Here is a 19,501-nt window from a genome sequence, read left to right as displayed (position 1 = left end):
GGAGCCAGGGAGCCACAGCCACGGCAGATTGTGGTCTGGCCAAGGTTACAGTAGCCAGGACGGCAATTGGATTGGACCACATTTGATGGACAGTGTAGGACAAGGGCAGCCAGGAGCCACGGCGCCTTCAAAACATATGTGTTCCCAGCACATTCAGCAATTTTGTGCGTCTGTTACTGTCTTGCACATTAGTGAGCTGGCACACTCTGACACGATCCAACAGGACTGAAATCAAAACAATTCAGGGCCAAGACTTGTCTGTGAGCCACAGACTGTGGGAAGCCTGATGGTTTGGGAGAGACCAATTAAACGAACACAGTCAGGGCAGTTTAAATCTTTGTTTGGTTGTAGAGTAGGCCTGCCCTGCCTCCTCAGTGCTGACATCACCAGACTAATATGCATTTACGAATTCAGTTCTTTTGCAATTTCCAAGGTGCATCATCAGTGTGCGCAGACCAAAATGCCTCTGGACGTATTTAGATAAACCAATCAGAGCAATGAAAAGGTGTGATGTCATTTATGAGCTTCTCGTAAATTACACTTTTGGACTCAACGAAACATTCAACATTAGTGGCAACCATGTTGGTGCCTCAACAGGTCTCCTCTTCCTCTTCTTGACCATGACTTCTTAACACTGTATTCCCTGGTGGTGGCACATAATGTGTTAAAATGACATGGCACCGCCACGGAAACAATGTCAATGGAAATCAACAACCCATAGTTTAAAATCAGGCTAATGTATTTCAATTGGATTATCTTTCTGTCGGAAAGTGTAAATCTGAAGCTGTCTTCTTATTTCTCCATTAACAGTTGTTTTTAAACCATAACCGCTACATTACTCAATATTTAATCACAAGATTTTCTCCTTGTTTTCCTCTCTTCATTTTAGCAGTCTGCCACAGTCCGGAGGGTCCACTGCCAAAAACCTGTGTTTGATAAGTCAAGCTATGACCATCCATTTTAATTAAAATCTTGTTTTTTGCCAGTATTTAATGCCGGAAGTGGCTCAATCGTTTCTATGGCAGTGAAGATGCACCGCTTTCCTCACTGTCATCACTTCCTCTTAAACATCTGTCAACATGAAAACACAAAAGTATCCTCAACAATACGGCAATATTGTTTAGGCCATCAGTTTGAATTCCTCCTCTAAAAACTCTAAACTGTGACGCTAAACTTCAAGTTAAATGAATTAATTTTCACCCATTTAAAACTCTAAAATCAGTTCAGTATTTACAACTTCCACTTCAAGGGGGAGATTTAAAAAGTCTTTAAAAACTAGAATTCCCTAAAGCCATGCCATGCAATTTGATACAAATTGGGACCACAGTTGTAGTTTTCAGTTTAGGGTTGCATATAGGGTCATAAAAAGATGTATCTACTTATTATATCACATTATATACATAATCATACTGCATCTAAATGATCTATGTTAAAAAGATGCTCTTTATAATATTTTAGAAAATTAGTTTTTTGATAGGCAGTTTGCAATTTTTTCATCAAATATATAAAATATTTAGAATAGCTGCATTAATAATTAGATCATGTCTAGATAATCTAGCCCTGTGATTGATTGGTGACCACTCCAGGGTGTACAGAGTCAGCTGGGATTGGCTCTCACACATTACGTGCCACAACCATGGAATGCAGTGTTAAGAACATATGGATACATCATGTATTTCTGAGAGATCAGGCTCAGACCAGATGTTTCTATCACAGCAAAGACAACATGAGCTCAGATGCGTCTGGTTACCAGGCTAACAAAATTGCTCACCACAGCCAACATCTGATAAGGAATGGGAAAGTCCTCCAAATCTAACAATAAAACATGTTTACCTTTCTCCACACCCTCTAGAACGACATATTATCCCAATATCGACGGGGTTAACATGAGAAGGTGGGAAATCAAATATTAGCCACGTTCCTCTGTAATTTAACAACATTTTAACCATGTTCCTCTGTAATTTAACAACATTTTAACCATGGTAAGGTTACATAAGATGGAGACAGCAGGACAAAACAAAAAGAGGAAGCCAAAAGCCTCCCCACAGAAGCACCGGAGAGCTGAAGGGGAGACAAAGATACCACGTGAGAGGAATTAAATAAAAAAAATTCTCCTTATCAGAGTCGTAACTCAGTGAAATTTTAACACACAGACATGAAGCACATTTTGATATGGTAAATGGTCTGTGTTTGTTCAGCTGCTTTCGAGTCATTTCAACTACTCAAAGCACTTTTACATCACATCCTCATTCACACAGGAGGAATTTAAGTTGGAGGAGGCTATTATTTCACACACATTCACATACTAAAGGCATGGTTTAGTGTCTTGCTCAAGGACACACTGACACGCTGAAGAGCCAGGGATGGAACCACCAACCCTTCGATTTATGGACCACCCTCTCTACCTCTGAGCCACAGACACCCATGCAGAGCGTCTTACACTTCCAAGAGATATCATTATCTCTGACTTCTTTCACACATAAACATCTATAATTCCACTCAGAAATATGAAGAAGTGATAGCACAGCTCTGGTACTAGTGTCAGGGCCAAATACTACAACTACTGACTATAGATATGCTTTGAAAGCTGATGAGACAGAGTTGGGTCAATTTTGTTCCAGTCAGAGTCAACGAATTCTAATAGTTTGCCTTGGGAATCAGTGGCACCCATTCTTCTCATTAAAACTGTTTTAAACATGTTTGATAAAATATGTCCAGAATCCAGACATGACATCACTTATGCAAGCAAAGGAAATGATAAGAAGAATAAAACGTTCTCAGAAAATAGCTAATTGGTACAATGTGCTGTGAGGGGCGGCTGTGGCTCAGCGGTAGAGTGGCTCATCCATCAATGGGAAGTTCGGCGGTGCAAGACACTGAACACTGAACCCCAACTTGAAGCATAGCAGCTCCTGAAGCAGCTTCGGTGTGTGAATGTGTGTGAAAGAGTAGTCTCCTCCAACTTTCAACCAATTTTCAACTGGCTTTGTATCATTACAATGTCGGTATTATATGTAAGTGAACAATTTTCCCTCCACGTAGCCTGCATTTGCCAGCAAAAGACCACTGGATGATGTGTTTGCAGACTCTAGAACTGTTATCCATTTTCTCTCTGCCCACCATGAGGAAATGATTTTCATCGTTTAATGTTGGAATCAGCAGCACAGTGCATTCTGGTTGTTGTAGGTTTTCTACCTTTAGAGCAAAAGATAATACCACAGCCTTTTTCTCTTTTCTCTGGTCATGTAAGACCAATTTAAAACATATTTGTGCATTTCTACTGCATAGTCAGCACAGTTTTATGAAAAGACCATCCTAACTAGAAGTTAGAACATCATCTGTGGATGACCAGTGACCAGAGCTGTTGGCTCTTTACTTGAAATCAACATTTTTTTGAGTAATCTAAGATGGCAAATCACTTTTAAATCAGACATTTTCCACGTTTACAGGTGAATATCTTACATTAGATTTTAGTTCTGAATAACTCAGACTGTATTCATCAGGACTCTCCTGTCATCTGGATCTCAGCAGCCCAACAAACACTGCTCCTGTTGGACACAATCAAGAATCTTTTGAAGGCTTGCCAATATGCTTTGATAACTCCTGCCCCAGAGATACTCCTTTAATCTCGTTCCAAGTGCTGACTCACTATTGTGCCGTACTACCACTGATGAGGGGTTTGACCCTCTCATTAAGATGACAACTGTTAGTGACAGCCCATCTGATCAAACAAAAGCATTACTGAATGCACAACTAAAAAAAAAAATACATTTTACCCTTTAAACGTACAACTACTGTCATAGTATTTCTCATTTTCCTCTGTGCATATTTGGTGGCTTGTACATTAGAACGTACAGAACTTGTAGTGGACAGGAGAGGTGACCGTTCAGAGCTGCCATATTAATCTGCTATAATACTCTAAGGACTTCCTGCAGCTGCTTCACAGTAAAAGCCCTCCAATGGTGCTTCCTTGAAACTGAATAAATATTACGCACTCAATCAATGTGATTAATACAGCAGTGAAACAACTGATCATACCTGATGGACCTTGTGTAGTTATAGCATACTTCATATTTATACTATACCCTCGTCCTAAGGGTGAAAAATGACCCACCTTAGCTATATCCCTAAAATAAAGCAGCTTAATTGTAGGGATGGAAATTGGTAAGATTATATTGATACCAATGCCATCATCGATTCTGCTTATCGGTTTGATTCTTTATCAGTTCCCTTATCTATCCCTTATTAATTTTCTGTGTGGGGAAAAAAAGGCCAACCCAGGTTTTTAGCATCACAGCAACCGTTATTATCATTATTATCATCTATGGGACTGAGCACAACGTCTGACTGTTATCAACTAAAATAGATGACATGAGAAAATATGTGTACAGAATTTGTTTTCATGTAAACATGCTGAACAGCACCTTTCAAGTCCTTTTGACCACTCAAAGCATCACATCACATCACCCATCATTCATTCATTCATCGAAGCCATGCTTCAGGACCAAGGACACTTTGACACAGTTGGGATTGAACCCACTGTACCTCTGAGCCACAGCCGCCCATGTAGGCCTTCTTAGTCAAAACTATCTGCTAAGCCTGCCTGCATAGCTCTAATGTTATCATAATGTAGTATATTTGCCCGCAGTGACGGATGTAGCAGCACTTGTGCTCAGATATATGACATTCTGGGTTTAAGTCTATGTCGCGTAGAATGATGTTTCAGCATATGGCTGGTGTTTGTACAGTTCATTTCTTCTGCTTTTCTTTTCCTCCATCAGGGCTAACCTCACTTCCTGCTAAACTTTACCGATGCCCTGCTTGCATTTACTGTGAATTTCTCTTCCGCTCAGTTTCTCCTCCCTCGCTGCACCACTCTCGCCATGCACACCTTACATACAGCCTTGTCCACACTGTCCACAACAGCACTGTTGTCAGTAGTGTAGACACGAGACTTTAAGTCATTGTTTCAGTAAATGAAACATTTAAACTGTAAAATTTGACCAAAACATCTGTGGACAATCATGTGGACTTCCTCTAGTTAGTCTAAAGCAAGTGAATATGAAATTTTGAGCTTGCCAAAATTAGACGAATAAAGAGTAAAAATAATAAAACCAATAAAAACACCCAGCAAATGAAGATGAAACAAATACAATAAACACACTGTGAGACGTAACATGATGAGCGCGAACCAAAGATTGGCATTGGGATAAAAGACGGAAAGGTAATTCAAAATGTGAAGGCAATGTGTGTGATGAGCTGGAGTCTACTCACAATGTTGTTGTGCTCAGGCAGGTGGTTGTTGCTCAGCAGCTCATCCTCCTGAACCAGCGGGGAGGGTCTGGGAGCAGGAGGGGGGGTGATGTCTGCAGGCAGGGAGCTGGGGCTCCCCATCCAACTGATAGAGTTGCCTGCATGAAGACATAGCCCCATCACTACCTCTGTGTGTGTGTGTGTGTGTGTGTGTGTGTGTGTGTGTGTGTACTCAGCTGGCCTGGGTGGTGCGTTGCTGCATCTGAGTGGGTGTGAGCCTACATATCTATTTGGCAGCTTTATTGTTTGAGCTGTCTGCAGCTTGATAAATCAGTGGGCTTTATGGGAAGTGCATTGATGCATCGATCCAGACTTTAGTGTTTGGACATACAAGCTCAGTGTGTATTGACAGCCTTATTGACAGCTGCTGTGATTGAGTGACACCTGGAGGGCTTTACCCTCTCCTTGCATGTCTCGGGCCCTGCAGAGGCCTAATACTGCAGATACAGACTGTAAGGCTCTTATGAATGCCACAGCTGTAGCATGGAGCTGACATATCAAGAGGCAGAGTTCAGTTCACGCTGTGAAAATCGCTGCAGGAGCTAACCACCCAGAAAGATTCAACAGACATCACGTCAAAGGATTTTTTTCACTTATTCCCTTTGAGTTGTTCCTTTGAGTATGTTTGATAATGACACATTAACTCTGTTTTTATAATTCTGCTTTTATAATCTAGGAAATTTATTTTATTAAATAAATTCCTTGCAACCAATTTGCACAAATGACCTTGGCAACAGAAATGAGGGAAAATACCTTTGAAGTATGGTACAATAATAATAGAAAGCAACTACTAATACTTCTGATACTGCAAAAAATTAAATCAAAATGTCAACATTGAGCCTTTTCAGTTTAAGGGACAGCAGACAAATAATCCCAACCTTTAAATGACCACACAGACCGTAGACAGTATATGGAAAGACTTGTATAGAGTGTAGACTCACGCAGGCAGGTGTTGTGGGTGAACATGCGCTGCAGTCTCAGACAGTCCTGCCACTGGTTGCCACTGCCCTCACAGTTGCACCACAGTGACACATCTGCAGAGCTGTTACTGATGTAGTTGGGTGTCATAATGGTACCTATGGAGAGGGGGGTCAAAGTCAGAGGGGTCAAAGTTGGCGAATGTTAGATATGGAACATGTTTCACTTTAATGTAAAGAAACCACAGTAACACAGAAATGTAAACACATTCATCAGAAACAAAGTAGGGCATGGCCAAAAACACTGAACGTTTGGCCTCGATTATGTGTTTTACTTTGGTAGATTGGGAGGAAATCAGCAAAAATTGCTTTATGGCACAGACAGAGAGAGCATACTGTTCTCTTACTTCAAACAAGGCTGAAACACAGCCTGTAGAAAAACTTGATGGAGACGCTGACTTTCCTCAAAGGAGCCGGAGGGACATTTTGGATCCTGGAGTTGGTGTTTTTCTGCTCAGTGCCATCTTGGCAATTTTTGATCCAGAACAGAATTTTGACAGTAAGCTGAGGTAGTAAATACCATTCGAGTGCTAAACACACTCCAGAAACATTTTGGGAAATACACTGGCTGATTTTCTTTCCAAGAAGGAGATGAGAAAATCAACTACTCCACTATCTGTGCAATAAGTTTGAAGCTGGAGTTCAAACATTTACCTACCAACCTTTAAAGCGTATATTTAGGCCACACCATACCTTTTTGATTGACCACTGATTGCATTTTTCTTTTGTTTGGATCAAAAACAGTAAATTTCATGTGCGAATCAGTGAACTTTAGAGGTTTTGAGCAAGTAGCCTTACTTTTGAGGAAGTGTGGCTAGCCATTTTCCCCTGCTTCAAGTCTTCATGCAAAGCCTGGCTAACTACGTCCTTGCTCCAGCTGTGCATATAGTGCACAGACACAAGATTGATATTGATCTTTTCATCCAACTCTTGTTTGAAAAATAAAACCACATTTTCTCCAAGCTATTAGTTATTTTTAAATTACATATTTAAATTGAATGGGTGGATGGATGGATGGATGGATGGATGGATGGATGGATGGATGGACGGATGGACGGATGGATGGACTGATGGACGGATGGATGGATGGATGGATATTTAAATTACAGCTGACCGTTTGTCAAAGCATACGACCTTTTTCAGATTGGTGAATGCAGTTTTCTAGCCTACGGGCAAACCCTGTTTCCAACCATATATATTCATATGGATTTATATATACTAATTTGTTTTCCCTGTTATGTTGCATCAGACATTGTAACCCATAAGTCAATCCATAACACCAAACCACAGGACTTTGACACCACAGACTGGGGTTCCAATCCTTATTCTCTTGACTAAATTTGGTCAATAAAAGCACATTGGTTAAGATAAGGGAAAGATCATGGCTCAGTTAAATGGCACTAGTAATGGTAAAATGAAAGGTAAACACATCCTGTCTCATTCTTCAAGTCACTGTGAACTTATGTATTATGTATTTTAAATATTTATCTCATCCAGATACATTAGCAGTCAACATGCATCTAATGATCAGTGATGGAAGTGAAGTCACATCGTGTTTCTTCTGTGATCAAATGTTATTTGTATTTGGAACTCCAGTAAAGTGTCTTAAAAAAAGCAATAATTTTTTTTCCTCAGGAAAACAATGCACTGCATTTACTTGTTTGGTTATCTCTGCCAGGCTACTCTTTTGTAATAACATGGATTCTGTGGGTTGTGCCTTTAAGAAAGCTATGAGTCTTACAAAGTCATCCATCATTGTCAGAGCGAGCAGAAAGCCACTCAACGCTTCTCTATCCGCATCTCTTGTCAGCTGTCATGTGCCCTCACTGTCTATCTAGCTTCCTCTTCTCCTTCGCTTCTGCTCCGTCTCATCACCTCATTCACACATTTTCTGCCTCTCCAAACATTACTCTCCTTTCCAGCCATCTATCCTTCCACCCATCCATCCAATGGATTCTGTACAGACGCTTTTATTTTGAATTTTGTACATTGTTAGTTCTGGTTTGGTTCTGGTTGTCAGGACAAAATACTCAACATTATTTTTACTGTTGAGTCACACTACAGCAGCTCATTATGGGCATTATGGGTTAAACAGGGGGTGATATTTTGATGTATATGTAGAAAATATATGCATAATTTGAGTCATAAATTCATGAGAAAAATATGCTCTGAGATTAATGTGGTAAATTTAGGAAGAACAAATCCAAAGTTTAAATTGAAAAGGGAATTGAATATACTCTGAGATTCTAAACTCATAAATTTTCAGTGGTAGCTTTCATCTTAATGAAATTCCATACATAAGATTTAGATTCCAAATGTTTTACAATTCTCTTTTATTCATAATTCGAAAAACATTGGAATGAATTTGGCTAACTGGTAGATGAAGCTTTTCATGGTGCCTAGTGTTAAGATGACAATTGGAAATGAAAATCGCTGCCAAACTCTAATCCATGGTTCAAATGCTTAAGGACTCCCAGTCTTCCAAAATTCAGGGAAATCTCTTTTAAGACTTCTTAATGTCCTAAAGACAGACTCGATAAAGCATCCTCTCCAGGAAGTTATGTCCCGGTGGAGGTGGAATGCAGCCTTCTATTTGAGCTACCCATCATTCCCCTTCTCCGTCCTTTTCCTCCCCCTCCACCCTGCATGTCGTACCGATGAGTCCAGCGTAGGCTCGGAGGCAAAGGCCTGCTGAGTCTTTCAGGCAGCCGCTGGCTGTCAGAGGAGATGGCTGGCAGTTATTAAGGAAATCAGCCAGCCTGGACCTGGCAAGAACACAGACAACAACTCAACATCAAACACAAGAAGTGGGCAAGAAATCCGGGTGTGTATCTTTCAATGATTTAAAAAAAAGCATGTAAGTACTTGTTCATTTAGCCTTTTCTGTGTTTTCATTATTATTATTCATTCATTATTATCATACTATTATTATGCTACAGTTATTATACAACAAATGTTATCCCTCATGTAGAACTGGGGGGGTTATACGATTTGAGGGCCAATACCAGTTTGCTATCGTCACCATCATCATCATCACTATCATTAAGGTGCAGACACACCAAGCATATTAGCCGAGTCGCCTCATCGGCCACTTTGTCAAGTTAAAACACATTTTCTGATGTGACCAGGGACTAACTGTAATAATAATTTAGAGAGGCACCCCTATACTGACTCTGATCCCAAACACTGTTCACATGAAACTATGGTTAAATTCACTCAGTGCCTAGATGGTGTTAACAAGATCGAACAGCTTAATATATATATTATATATTGTACACCAACAATGTGATCCTATTTGACTGTTAACGTTAATTACCTACTATTAGGCCACAGTGTTGGGGATTATTTTTGGCCAGCACCATCATTCAGAGACAACAGCACTCCCAATAGCACCAAGGGGTTATTTTGTATATATTACAATATATATATTGTACACACTGTACTGTATATGACCAATGTGACATAGCATTGATTTTAATTCTACAATATATGTGTAATCAAACTGCTCCATAAAATGCCATTTCATAGCCAGTTTATAACTGACAAACAGTTTCAGCCCAATACATTTGCTGGGTTAGGGGCTTTACGTCTCACCTGCAGAGGTCATCTCGTCGGCAGAAGCTCTGCTGGTGGAGGCAGTTTGGTTGGAAACCCTCCATCTCCTGGTAGGAGCAAGAGGGTACGATGGTTTTCCTCCTCCTCTCACCACACAGGGTGTTGGTGCAGGGGCAGAACAGGACACCCAGGCTGTACTCCTCGGGCACTCGCTCAAGGAAGCGCCGCAGAGCCCGGTGGCACTTGTGCTGGTTGCATCGGTTGGTCCCGGTCGCCCGTTTGGTGCAGGCCAGGACGTACTCTGATCGCAGAGAACCACACTTCTCGTACAGGCCGCAGTCCTGTGCTGCCTTCAGGCACTGGTTCTCACCATCCAGTTGCAAGAAAGATGAGGCTGACGGTGTGAAGAAAAGTAGAATCAGCCAAACAGAAAACAAATGTGCGTGCAGAAAGTTGAGAAGAGGGAAAGCGAACGCCAAACCTCATAACAAAAAGTACATCTTATACCTGTTTTTAATCCGTGAGTTGCAGCGGGAGTAGTGATGATATATTTTATGTGTACACAGTGTTTAAGTGAGGAACAAAAACTGCAACAGTAGGAATCCCAGTAGTTAACTGAGGTATCATTTAATGTGGCAAAATTAAGTAAGTCTTCCAGCCCCTGATATCTGGCAGAGTCCTCCAGCATTGAAATCCCAAACACAAGTACATGTCCCACCCCTGCTGCTGAGCATATACTAGTATTGAGGCAGAAAATAGAGTTGAGTTGAATTTGTCTTTCCGATGGTAGTGAAGAACTGGGGTAGTCTACAAAATTAAAATTGGTTAGTCCTCTGGGGTGAATATGGTCAGTACACTTTATGGCAGCCCAATAAGAAAAGGCAAGATTTGACTCAACCTCCTCCTCCTCCCGCAGGTATAATGACACACCGATCAGCGGATCAATGCATCGATCAGCGCTTTTATAGCGACACTTCAGCTAGCCCCCCCCCCCCCCCCCCCCCCCCCCCCAAAATAAATGGCTAAAGGAAAAGTGGACTTTGAAAACAGACTTTCAAAGCAGGTGGGGGGCAGAGTTTTACCTGTTTGCCGATATCGGAGGTGAACCTGTGTGTCTTGTTTGTGGAGCTGATGTGGCCATAATTAAAGAATATAAATATAAGATGACACTACAGCAGGATAAGTACAAAAAAGGACAAAAAAAATTTTAAATTCTATTTATTTGTCTCTTTAAATTCATATTTCTGGATAAAATATATATTATTATATTATATATTATAATAAAAGAGTCACTTTTAGACTCACTTCACTAAATGTTGAGCCCGTTTGGCCTGCGACTTAGACCGAGTTTTAAATTTTGGCCCCTTCTTTGATTGAGTTTGACACCCCTGCTTTAGATGTTTCCCTGCTCTTACACCTTTGATTCAAATGATCAGGTCACTATCAGAGCGTGATTATTTGAATCAAGTGTGTTGGAGCAGGAAAAAATCAAAAAACATGCAGTCCAGGACTAGGGCCCCCAGGACAAGGATTGGGAAACATTGCCTAGAGACTATGGAATATAAGATAAGAAATTATCAGTATATCTATTATAAGAAGTGGAAATTTGAGAATGACGGTTGAGAAAGATCAGGTAGTCAAAATCAATAGATATCATCCTCTGTGTCTGTGAATGTCCATAAATGTATGCGGTAACCTGGCGACTTCCAGTGGAGCCAAAAAAATTTAATGAATGTGATGCTCTATGTTGATAGTTCTTTGTAGCAGCAGTGTGCTTGGTTCAAATCCAGCCCATGGCGTACATCATTTTCCTGTTGCTCTTCTAATCATATCTGCTCCCACAAGCCAAAAATAAGCTAGCTTAACAAATTAACAATTTCAGAAGAAAATGAAGTGGCATGTTGGAAAGTCAGGGAGGTCTACCTGAACTAGCTCAGGTTAATAGCTCATGCTACCCAGCACCAACAATATTAAAGTAGAAGGACAAGGTCTGAGGGTGTAAATTGATGCAGAGAGAGAAAGAAGAGGGGGCAAAAAAAAAAGCATTGTCCTCCACTGGTTACCCGTTACTCTATCTTCATTGATTAACATGTCTGAGGCTTAGTGATTCATCGAGCTGCTATGACTGCTAAGACAGAGCTATAGAACTGTCTGTCATTAAGTACTCCATGGGTGGCAGTGATGGACACTGATTACCTATCATTTCTAATCATAGCAAAGACTGCTCTGTGTGTGCGTGTGTGTGTCTGTGCGTGTGTGTGCGTGTGTGTGTGCGTGTGTGTCAGAGTGTGTTTTACCTGCCACTAAGGAGGCCATGCGAGTATTCATTAGTGTGTCATCATAGGGAGATATTTCCAGCTCCTCCTCCCCTGTAAAAAAGGAAAATATATATATTAAAAAACAACGTGAGTGATCATTTACAAAGTGACCTAGTGTTTAGCAGGTTGGAAGGAACAAATCTATGACAGTGAGGTAAAAATGCAAACAGTAATTGAAAAGCACTAATGAAACTCAATGTGACCTCAAATACACTAGAAGGAGTCATCGATTGGTCGAGGCCACGAATGATCTAAAAAGATGAATACAACAAAAGAAGTTGTGAAAGAATTGTGTTGTGTTACATTGGTCATGTTTAGTATGGCCATGTCCACTCTGAGGTTAGTACATTTGAAAATGCAGATAACATGTGAAAATCTAGTGTCCAAACTACCACTTCAGGTCATTTTTGAAAAGTTACCTGGCCAAAATAATAGGAAAACAGCTACATTTCTTGTTCAGACAGATAAATATGGGCCTACAGTTGAACCCTGAGGCACACCACAAACTATTTACTTTTTTTAAACTAAATTTCAATGGGGAAATGAGATAGCTGGTTAAAAATCTAAAACAGTCTAGAACTGTGATAGAGAACAAAAGCCACAATTCAGAGCCCTAAATAAAGAGATTGTGACTGACTGCATTGAACACAGCAGTGGCCAAGAAGTAACAGTTTGTACGATATGATTTACAACTTTCAACTTTGTGCTATTTCTGGCACAGAAGCTAGATTTTTTTTTTGGAATATAGAATTTGAGCCAGTATAATTTGATAGCCAAAGATAAACCACTCAAGAATGTGTGTGTGGCATGAAGAGTGTTTCAGACGTATGTGTCCACTAAGAACAGCTGAAAAAAAAACAGAAAAATAATGTTTATAAAAAAGCATCAACCACATTAAAGCAGGAAAGGCTACCACTTGTTTTGGCCGTATATCTGACCTGATGCAGTGAAAGTTATCTTGTCTCTGAAATAAAAAGGATCTATGAACAGGCAGGGATTTAGTAAGTATTCAACTGGTGAAAATAAAAGTTTGAAGTTTTAACATTTTATACATGTGTCAGCAAGCATTGACATCGTGGGTGCATGTATGCCGTTGATAACCCAGTTATGCACTTTACAAACTGAACAATCCTGTGATATATCCCATTCTATCTTTAAATGAAGTGTACACTGTATTTCTGACAGTTCACTGTACTGAACTGGCATTTACTTTGCAAAACCTAATTAGAGGAACACAGGCCCCTGCAGTGCAGAATGGTCCCTGAAGCAAAACCACCCTATTCACATTAAAAAGTGAAAGCTTATTTACTTTCCTCTGTTCTTTCTTTAGTGAGGTGTACACACCCCTACCTCCAATGTCTGACACCCTCTACCATCTGCGTAGATACCTAGATGCCCATTGTGCTGTGATTTTCATTAATAGTTCAGCATCTGATTTCAACTTTTGATCACAACATTGGGACTCTAGATAGACTTATGACATGATCAGGCCATATCATGCTTTAATTTAAATTCCCTTGAGAAAGTGTGTTTACATTCTGTCATACTAATACTGTGGAAAGGTTGACTTTCTTTCATTCTCTGCCTTCCAATCATCATGTTTACATTCTTTCATTGGCTGAGATAGAGAGCTGTGATCACAGTGAGGAGGAACTTTGCAGTGGCAATGGCTTTACAGATGACTTTCTTTAAAGTCACAATCTCCAACATCTCTGTTTCGTTCATTGCACCAGCAATAAGTGGTAGTGTTTTTGGACCTTGGCCTTCCCAGAGACAACAGTGTGACATCAGTCACCTGGCAGTTGGTTTACTCACAACTGAGACCAGAAAAAAACAGCTTTACACACAAGTAAGCTGAAGACATGGATGTATTTTAACAATTTATCTCTGTCTACCCTCTCTGGAGGAACAGCCACTGCTGGGTGATGGAAAACACGTCACTAACTGCGCATCACTTATGATTATTCCACCAGATAATCATAATAATTTGAATAATCGAATATGGCCACTGACACCCGCTTCATAATGCTGCGAATGCAACAGCTTTCATCAGTGGGTATCAGCTTCAAATCACCACTGCGTTACTCATCATTCAGCACTAGATAGTGAGTTAACAGACATTTATTTAAAAGCCTTCAAGATTACTTCAACTTGCTATTAAAATCAAAATATAAAATATGACTTCCAACACCTCTTAAGCTCATTCAAAACGCTCAAAGCAAATCAAAGCATCACATATCATTTTGTAATGTTGATAAAACAGACATGGACGAAATGGAAAACTACAGTTCATCATTCTCAAGGAAGTTATGTTGAAGTAACAGCTTTTTGCTGAGCTAAGCTAATCGGCCCATGCCTCCAGCTCTGTAACTTACACACAGACAACTCATCTCACCTTCCAATGCAAATACATATTAACCAAAATGCTAAACTAATTATAAAACCTTTAATTTAAAGACACGAGCTATAAAGAAAGTTTTATAGATGGATCTAATGTTTTGCATTTTCCTTCTCAATGCTCCAATTTTTTGATTTCATTTTCGTAGTTCTAATTAGAGGGCTTTATATGCATGCATCACAACATCTTGAAAACAACCAGAGTAAGCCAATACTACAGTCCCTCTGACACTTCAATCTCATCAAAATGACAAAATGAGGATAAGATAGAAAATAAAAAACGCACACCCGAAGTCATCATGAGCTCATGTCATTGAAGACAACTTTTGTCCAATTGGGAAATACATTAGCAGAGCCTTGATTGACAAGTGGGCGAGCCATTTGTTCCTGCCAATTATTTAAACACACTCCAAAGTACAAACTCAATCAAGAATGTAATGGCATGTAAAGAGTTTATGTATGTAAATCCTATTCTAGGCTATATATTTATGGTAATGACACACTAGAGCAGCCTAGCAGTGTTAGGAACTGAAGAGTGTGTAATTACACTAATGCTCCACTGACTAATAGGCCACAGGGGAGGAGGAGTCCACTGGCTAGTGTTAGCTCTCTTACTGATGCACACATCACACCAGCACTCCTGATATGCTTCTGTTACAGTGTGTGTGTGTGTGTGTGCGTGTGTGTGTGTGTGTATTTACACGTTGATGTCGTTTTGACTGGACCTCACCTCTACATGTGTCTGCTTTGGGATTATACCACATTTCAGTGTCAGTGTTTTACCTACAGTGAATGGGAGTTGGCACACCCTCCCGGTTTGGAGAAGGAGGCAGGAGTCTTGGCATGGAAGCTAAGCAATGTACTGCTGAGGACGGGGGCAGCACAAAAAAAAGAGAGCGTCACCATATTTAGCACATTTTCACCGCTTTACCTTCCTGTTAGACAAAACTTTTGGCACCACATTTTCTCAACCATAGAGTGTCTGTATTCCTACGCATGCCGCGTGCTCTGTAATGCTGCAGATCAGCTATTTGGGTCAGAGTTCAGATGATTATTTTTTAGGTGGGCCTTTTTAGGTGGCTGCCCCCGTCCACAGCAGTACATAGCTTAGCTTCCATGCCCGGTCCCCTGCCTGCTTCTCCACACTGGGGGCGTGCTGACCCCAGAATAAGTTACTCATACAACTCCACTGAAACAATCTGATGGAACAAGGTTTTCTTATTGACAACAAATCTAATCAAAATACCAAAACCAACAATAAATTGATCCCATTAATAAGTACTGGCTGTGTGGTGCCATACAGCTCCATTGCTGTCTGATATCAGTCATGAAATCAGCGAGGGGTCGGTGGGGGTGAAAAAGACAAATGGGAGGCAGATTGTGTTATAATTAGGATCATAAGAGGTTTTAATGACGTTGGAAAATTATTTATAATAAACTGTGCATGAATTTTATTTAAAAGTTTGGGCTCGGGCATTAAAACACACCATTGTGCTTATCTTTGCTGGCTGTACATTCTTTTTCTGTATTATTCACTCCATTTATTTTTGTGTTTCATTCTGTGTCATTATGTGAATGTAAATGTATGTACATTTATAATGTGATGTGGATGTGTTATGCAATGTCAACATAGTATTTCAGTTACTTGTTTTTCATATGGAAAGTCTCCACCATAATCATTCCAAATGAAAAAAAATGTAAACCTACACAAACGTGATCAGAATAAATAAATAAACACAGCAGTGAGCTGCACTGTCACACTGGGCGACATGTTCCTTCATTATCATGAGCACAGTTTTGACTCAATCCTACATAGACCACATGCTGCCCTAAAAACTAGAGCACCAGTTGTGGATTAATTGTGGAAGAAGCATTTTGATTTGCTGTCACACAGACCTGCATGCATGACCCCCAAACCCCAGACAAAACAGAGGCCTGACTGACCTGGCAGCAGACGAACCCTCCAGTATATGTGCAGACACTGCTCCTCCTTGCGGAAGCCACGCTGGCACTTGCAGGCCAACAGAGAGGAGTGTTTGGCCAGCAGAGCGTCCTGTCTCTCCAGGCACTCTGCAGCTGCCTGCTCCCCCAGCGGGGACACCGCTGCGTCGGCCGCACACAGCTCCAAGCCCCGGTACAGTGCCTCGCATCGGGGGTCAGCAGAGCACACCCGATGAGCTTCAACACAGTCGGTGGGGGAGGGAGGGAATGTGAAGATGGGCGCTGCGAATGGCAACACACCTACAGGAGGAGAAAAGTGAAGGGAGGAGGCGTGTTAAATGAGGGATAGAGAAAGAAGGAGGTGTTGGAAGGCGAAAGAGGTCAGATACATCACATCACTGTAGTATGAGCTCTTAATACATTGATTGTAGTGAATGTGGAACCAGGTACAAAAGAAGAAGCTTCATGCTACGAGGAAAACAACACTTCATCAACCTGGCAACATGTCTAGACAACCATGTGTTACAGGGGAGCTTCAGTATTTTAAAACCTGTGCTGGTTCAACATGACTGATAATGACTGTAAAAAAAAAAGTATGGAATTGGTTCAGTAGATCACCTCAGCTGCTATGTAATCTCTTAGGGCAACTGCCCCTGATCACAGTAGGTCCACTAAAAGTGCTTGTTTGACCCACTGACAGGCTCAGAGTGTTATTCTAAGTGTGTGACAGCATTATGAAAAGGATCCCTACAGAGAGAGACCTGGAAGATCCTTCAATTCTTGGATCCAAATTAGCCCTTTAACACCAAAGTAACTCCTGGTCTTTTGTCCATTGTTGTACACTATTTGTATCGATAAAAGGTCAGTAAGCAAACTCGTCAGCTAAGCTCAGCGCGGTCACTAACTGGACAGCAAGTTCACATGGTTTATTCAAAAGATGTATTTGCTGTCATAGCTACTGTCACAACTGTCTGCAAATCATTGCTCACATTAAAGCCTGACAGAGGAGGTCAAGTCAGTAGTGCGACACAGATAATAAGATACAATAGCTTCTTCCATTTTGGACTCTCCGTCCCCTCAAAGGTCAGCACTGTCAAGACGGCTTACTATACTTCAATTTGTTTTGACCCTTCAAGTGAATCCATATATCACTCCAATTCCATTGGAATTGGTTCAGTTTTAAATGCTGATGTGACAGGCTTTAGTAAAGAATGCACAACATCAGATCCTAGTATAACAGTATGTCACTTGGTAATGACTCATTTTCTGGCTTGGCATGTCCATAATATTTTCCTGGAGCTTTTCTTTAATCATGAAGTGAGCCTATGCTACTTTTGTGGCCCTTACGGCCACTTCACAGAGACAGGATAATAGTAGATGCTGCAGGATAGTCTGTGTGTGTTCACGCAGGATGTAGGCAGATTTTTGATGTGACATAATTCCATACAAAGTCAGTGGAAAGATGCGAGCAGAGACAAATTGTCTGTGGGCGCACAAAATAAGGTGAAGACACGTCTGCACATGGTGAAATTGTTGACTGGAACATTGACAAGCGAAATATTTGTACTCATCCTCTGCTTTTGAATCTCTGAATCTTCTTCAACTGTGCAGAGATGGGAGGAGGGGGGGACGGGAGGAAAATAATTAAAGAACTGGACTATATGGTAACATTTTGCTTTGACACTGACACTGACACTGACAAACTGGTATCTAAAGTTTGCTAACTGTAGTCACCATAAGCTATTGGTTGGTAGCAAGTAAGGGTGGAGCAACAAAACCCCCAAGTGCATTGAACTGAGAAAGGGTGCCTTTGATTTGTTAAGAATTGAAAGAAATGAACAGTCGTAATTCTGTTTCTGAGATGATGAATGTAACTTTAAACTATATAATTAGCTTTAAAATAATCTCTTCTTACATTCAGACTTCTCTTTACTTCAGTTTCACTGCAGGATTTAATTTCTTTCTTTCTTTATTTGTTCAAGCCTGAGGTTGAGGGAAGGCTTTACCTGATAAGCCATAGATGTATTATGGGAGGGGGGGAGTTAGGACATTGTGAGAATACACAGCAATTGTTTTCTAATGAGGAAAATGTGTTGATTGCTGTTTTAAGTGGTTTTGTAATTGTAATTGTATCTCGATAAGAACCAGTTAGAGTGACCCAGGGGAGAGCTCTGTTAGCAGCTGCAGCCATTTCTTCTATGTCGCTCAATATCTGCTGTTTGTTGTAGTCTGATTATGAGTCCAAAAGACTTACGTCCATTTAATAGGCGCATGATGTTAGGATTTACTGCTCCACAATGTCACGTGAAGCAGCTATTCCTATTTTGTTCCCATTTTGAGTTCACATGGTTGAACTAAGGATACAAATGATACATCACTGACTTTTAATTCTGATCCACTTCCTGTTCCCAGTGACTCATTAATGAAGTCATATTCACGAAGTCACATGGACTGACAGGTAATTCAATCATTGGACAGATTTCATGATGTCATCTAGTATTGTCCAGGTACCGATGGCTGGAAATCAAATTCTGACAGCAGGTTATGCTGCACTTTGCTGCACCTTACAAATGTGTTTAGTCATTCAGCTAGCCTCTGTGGAGCAGCTTCTGGAACTCACCGCAGCCTCTCGTGCATCAATCTCTGAGGAAATGAAGAACGTTCCTACGGTTTTGTGTCCCTATTATGGCATAAATCAGCTGCTTACTATTCGAAACTGAACTTTCGTGATTATTACAGCAAAAAGTAAAACACCAATGTATTTGTTAGCACGGGAAAAAGTAGTTCAGATCCATAAACATGTCAGTCATTCGCTCATTTTTGAATTTTTTATCTGTGTTCTCTGATGTGTGGACACGTCACCAGCGTCCCCTCCTCTCCGTGCAGCTGATATTACAGACATGTCTGAAAATATCCAACGGCCCCTTAAATCACTCATGGACTTCTCCTGTCAAGCAGTGACGTTCAGCCTGGAAACGTGCAGGGTGTATGGTAGGGATG

General features: G+C 40.7%; 1 protein-coding gene across 1 annotated transcript in view; it reads right to left on the bottom strand.

Annotated features, from left to right (window-relative positions):
* Positions 1 to 19,501, bottom strand: part of gfra3 (GDNF family receptor alpha 3) — a 40,591-nt gene that overhangs the window by 6,053 nt on the left and 15,037 nt on the right. The window contains exons 2-7 of the mRNA XM_070837148.1: positions 16,505 to 16,801; positions 12,143 to 12,214; positions 9,885 to 10,239; positions 8,946 to 9,055; positions 6,255 to 6,389; positions 5,275 to 5,411 (exon numbers count right to left, since the gene is read on the bottom strand). Of these exons, the coding sequence (XP_070693249.1) occupies positions 5,275 to 5,411; positions 6,255 to 6,389; positions 8,946 to 9,055; positions 9,885 to 10,239; positions 12,143 to 12,214; positions 16,505 to 16,801 (1,106 nt within the window). The remainder of the gene's footprint in view (positions 1 to 5,274; positions 5,412 to 6,254; positions 6,390 to 8,945; positions 9,056 to 9,884; positions 10,240 to 12,142; positions 12,215 to 16,504; positions 16,802 to 19,501) is intronic.

This window comes from Pempheris klunzingeri, chromosome 9 (genome assembly GCF_042242105.1).
Source record: "Pempheris klunzingeri isolate RE-2024b chromosome 9, fPemKlu1.hap1, whole genome shotgun sequence".
In the NCBI taxonomy this organism is placed as follows: domain Eukaryota; kingdom Metazoa; phylum Chordata; class Actinopteri; order Acropomatiformes; family Pempheridae; genus Pempheris; species Pempheris klunzingeri.
The sequence above is the reverse complement of the archived record's forward strand: the minus strand, read 5'-3'. Positions and strand labels throughout refer to the sequence as shown.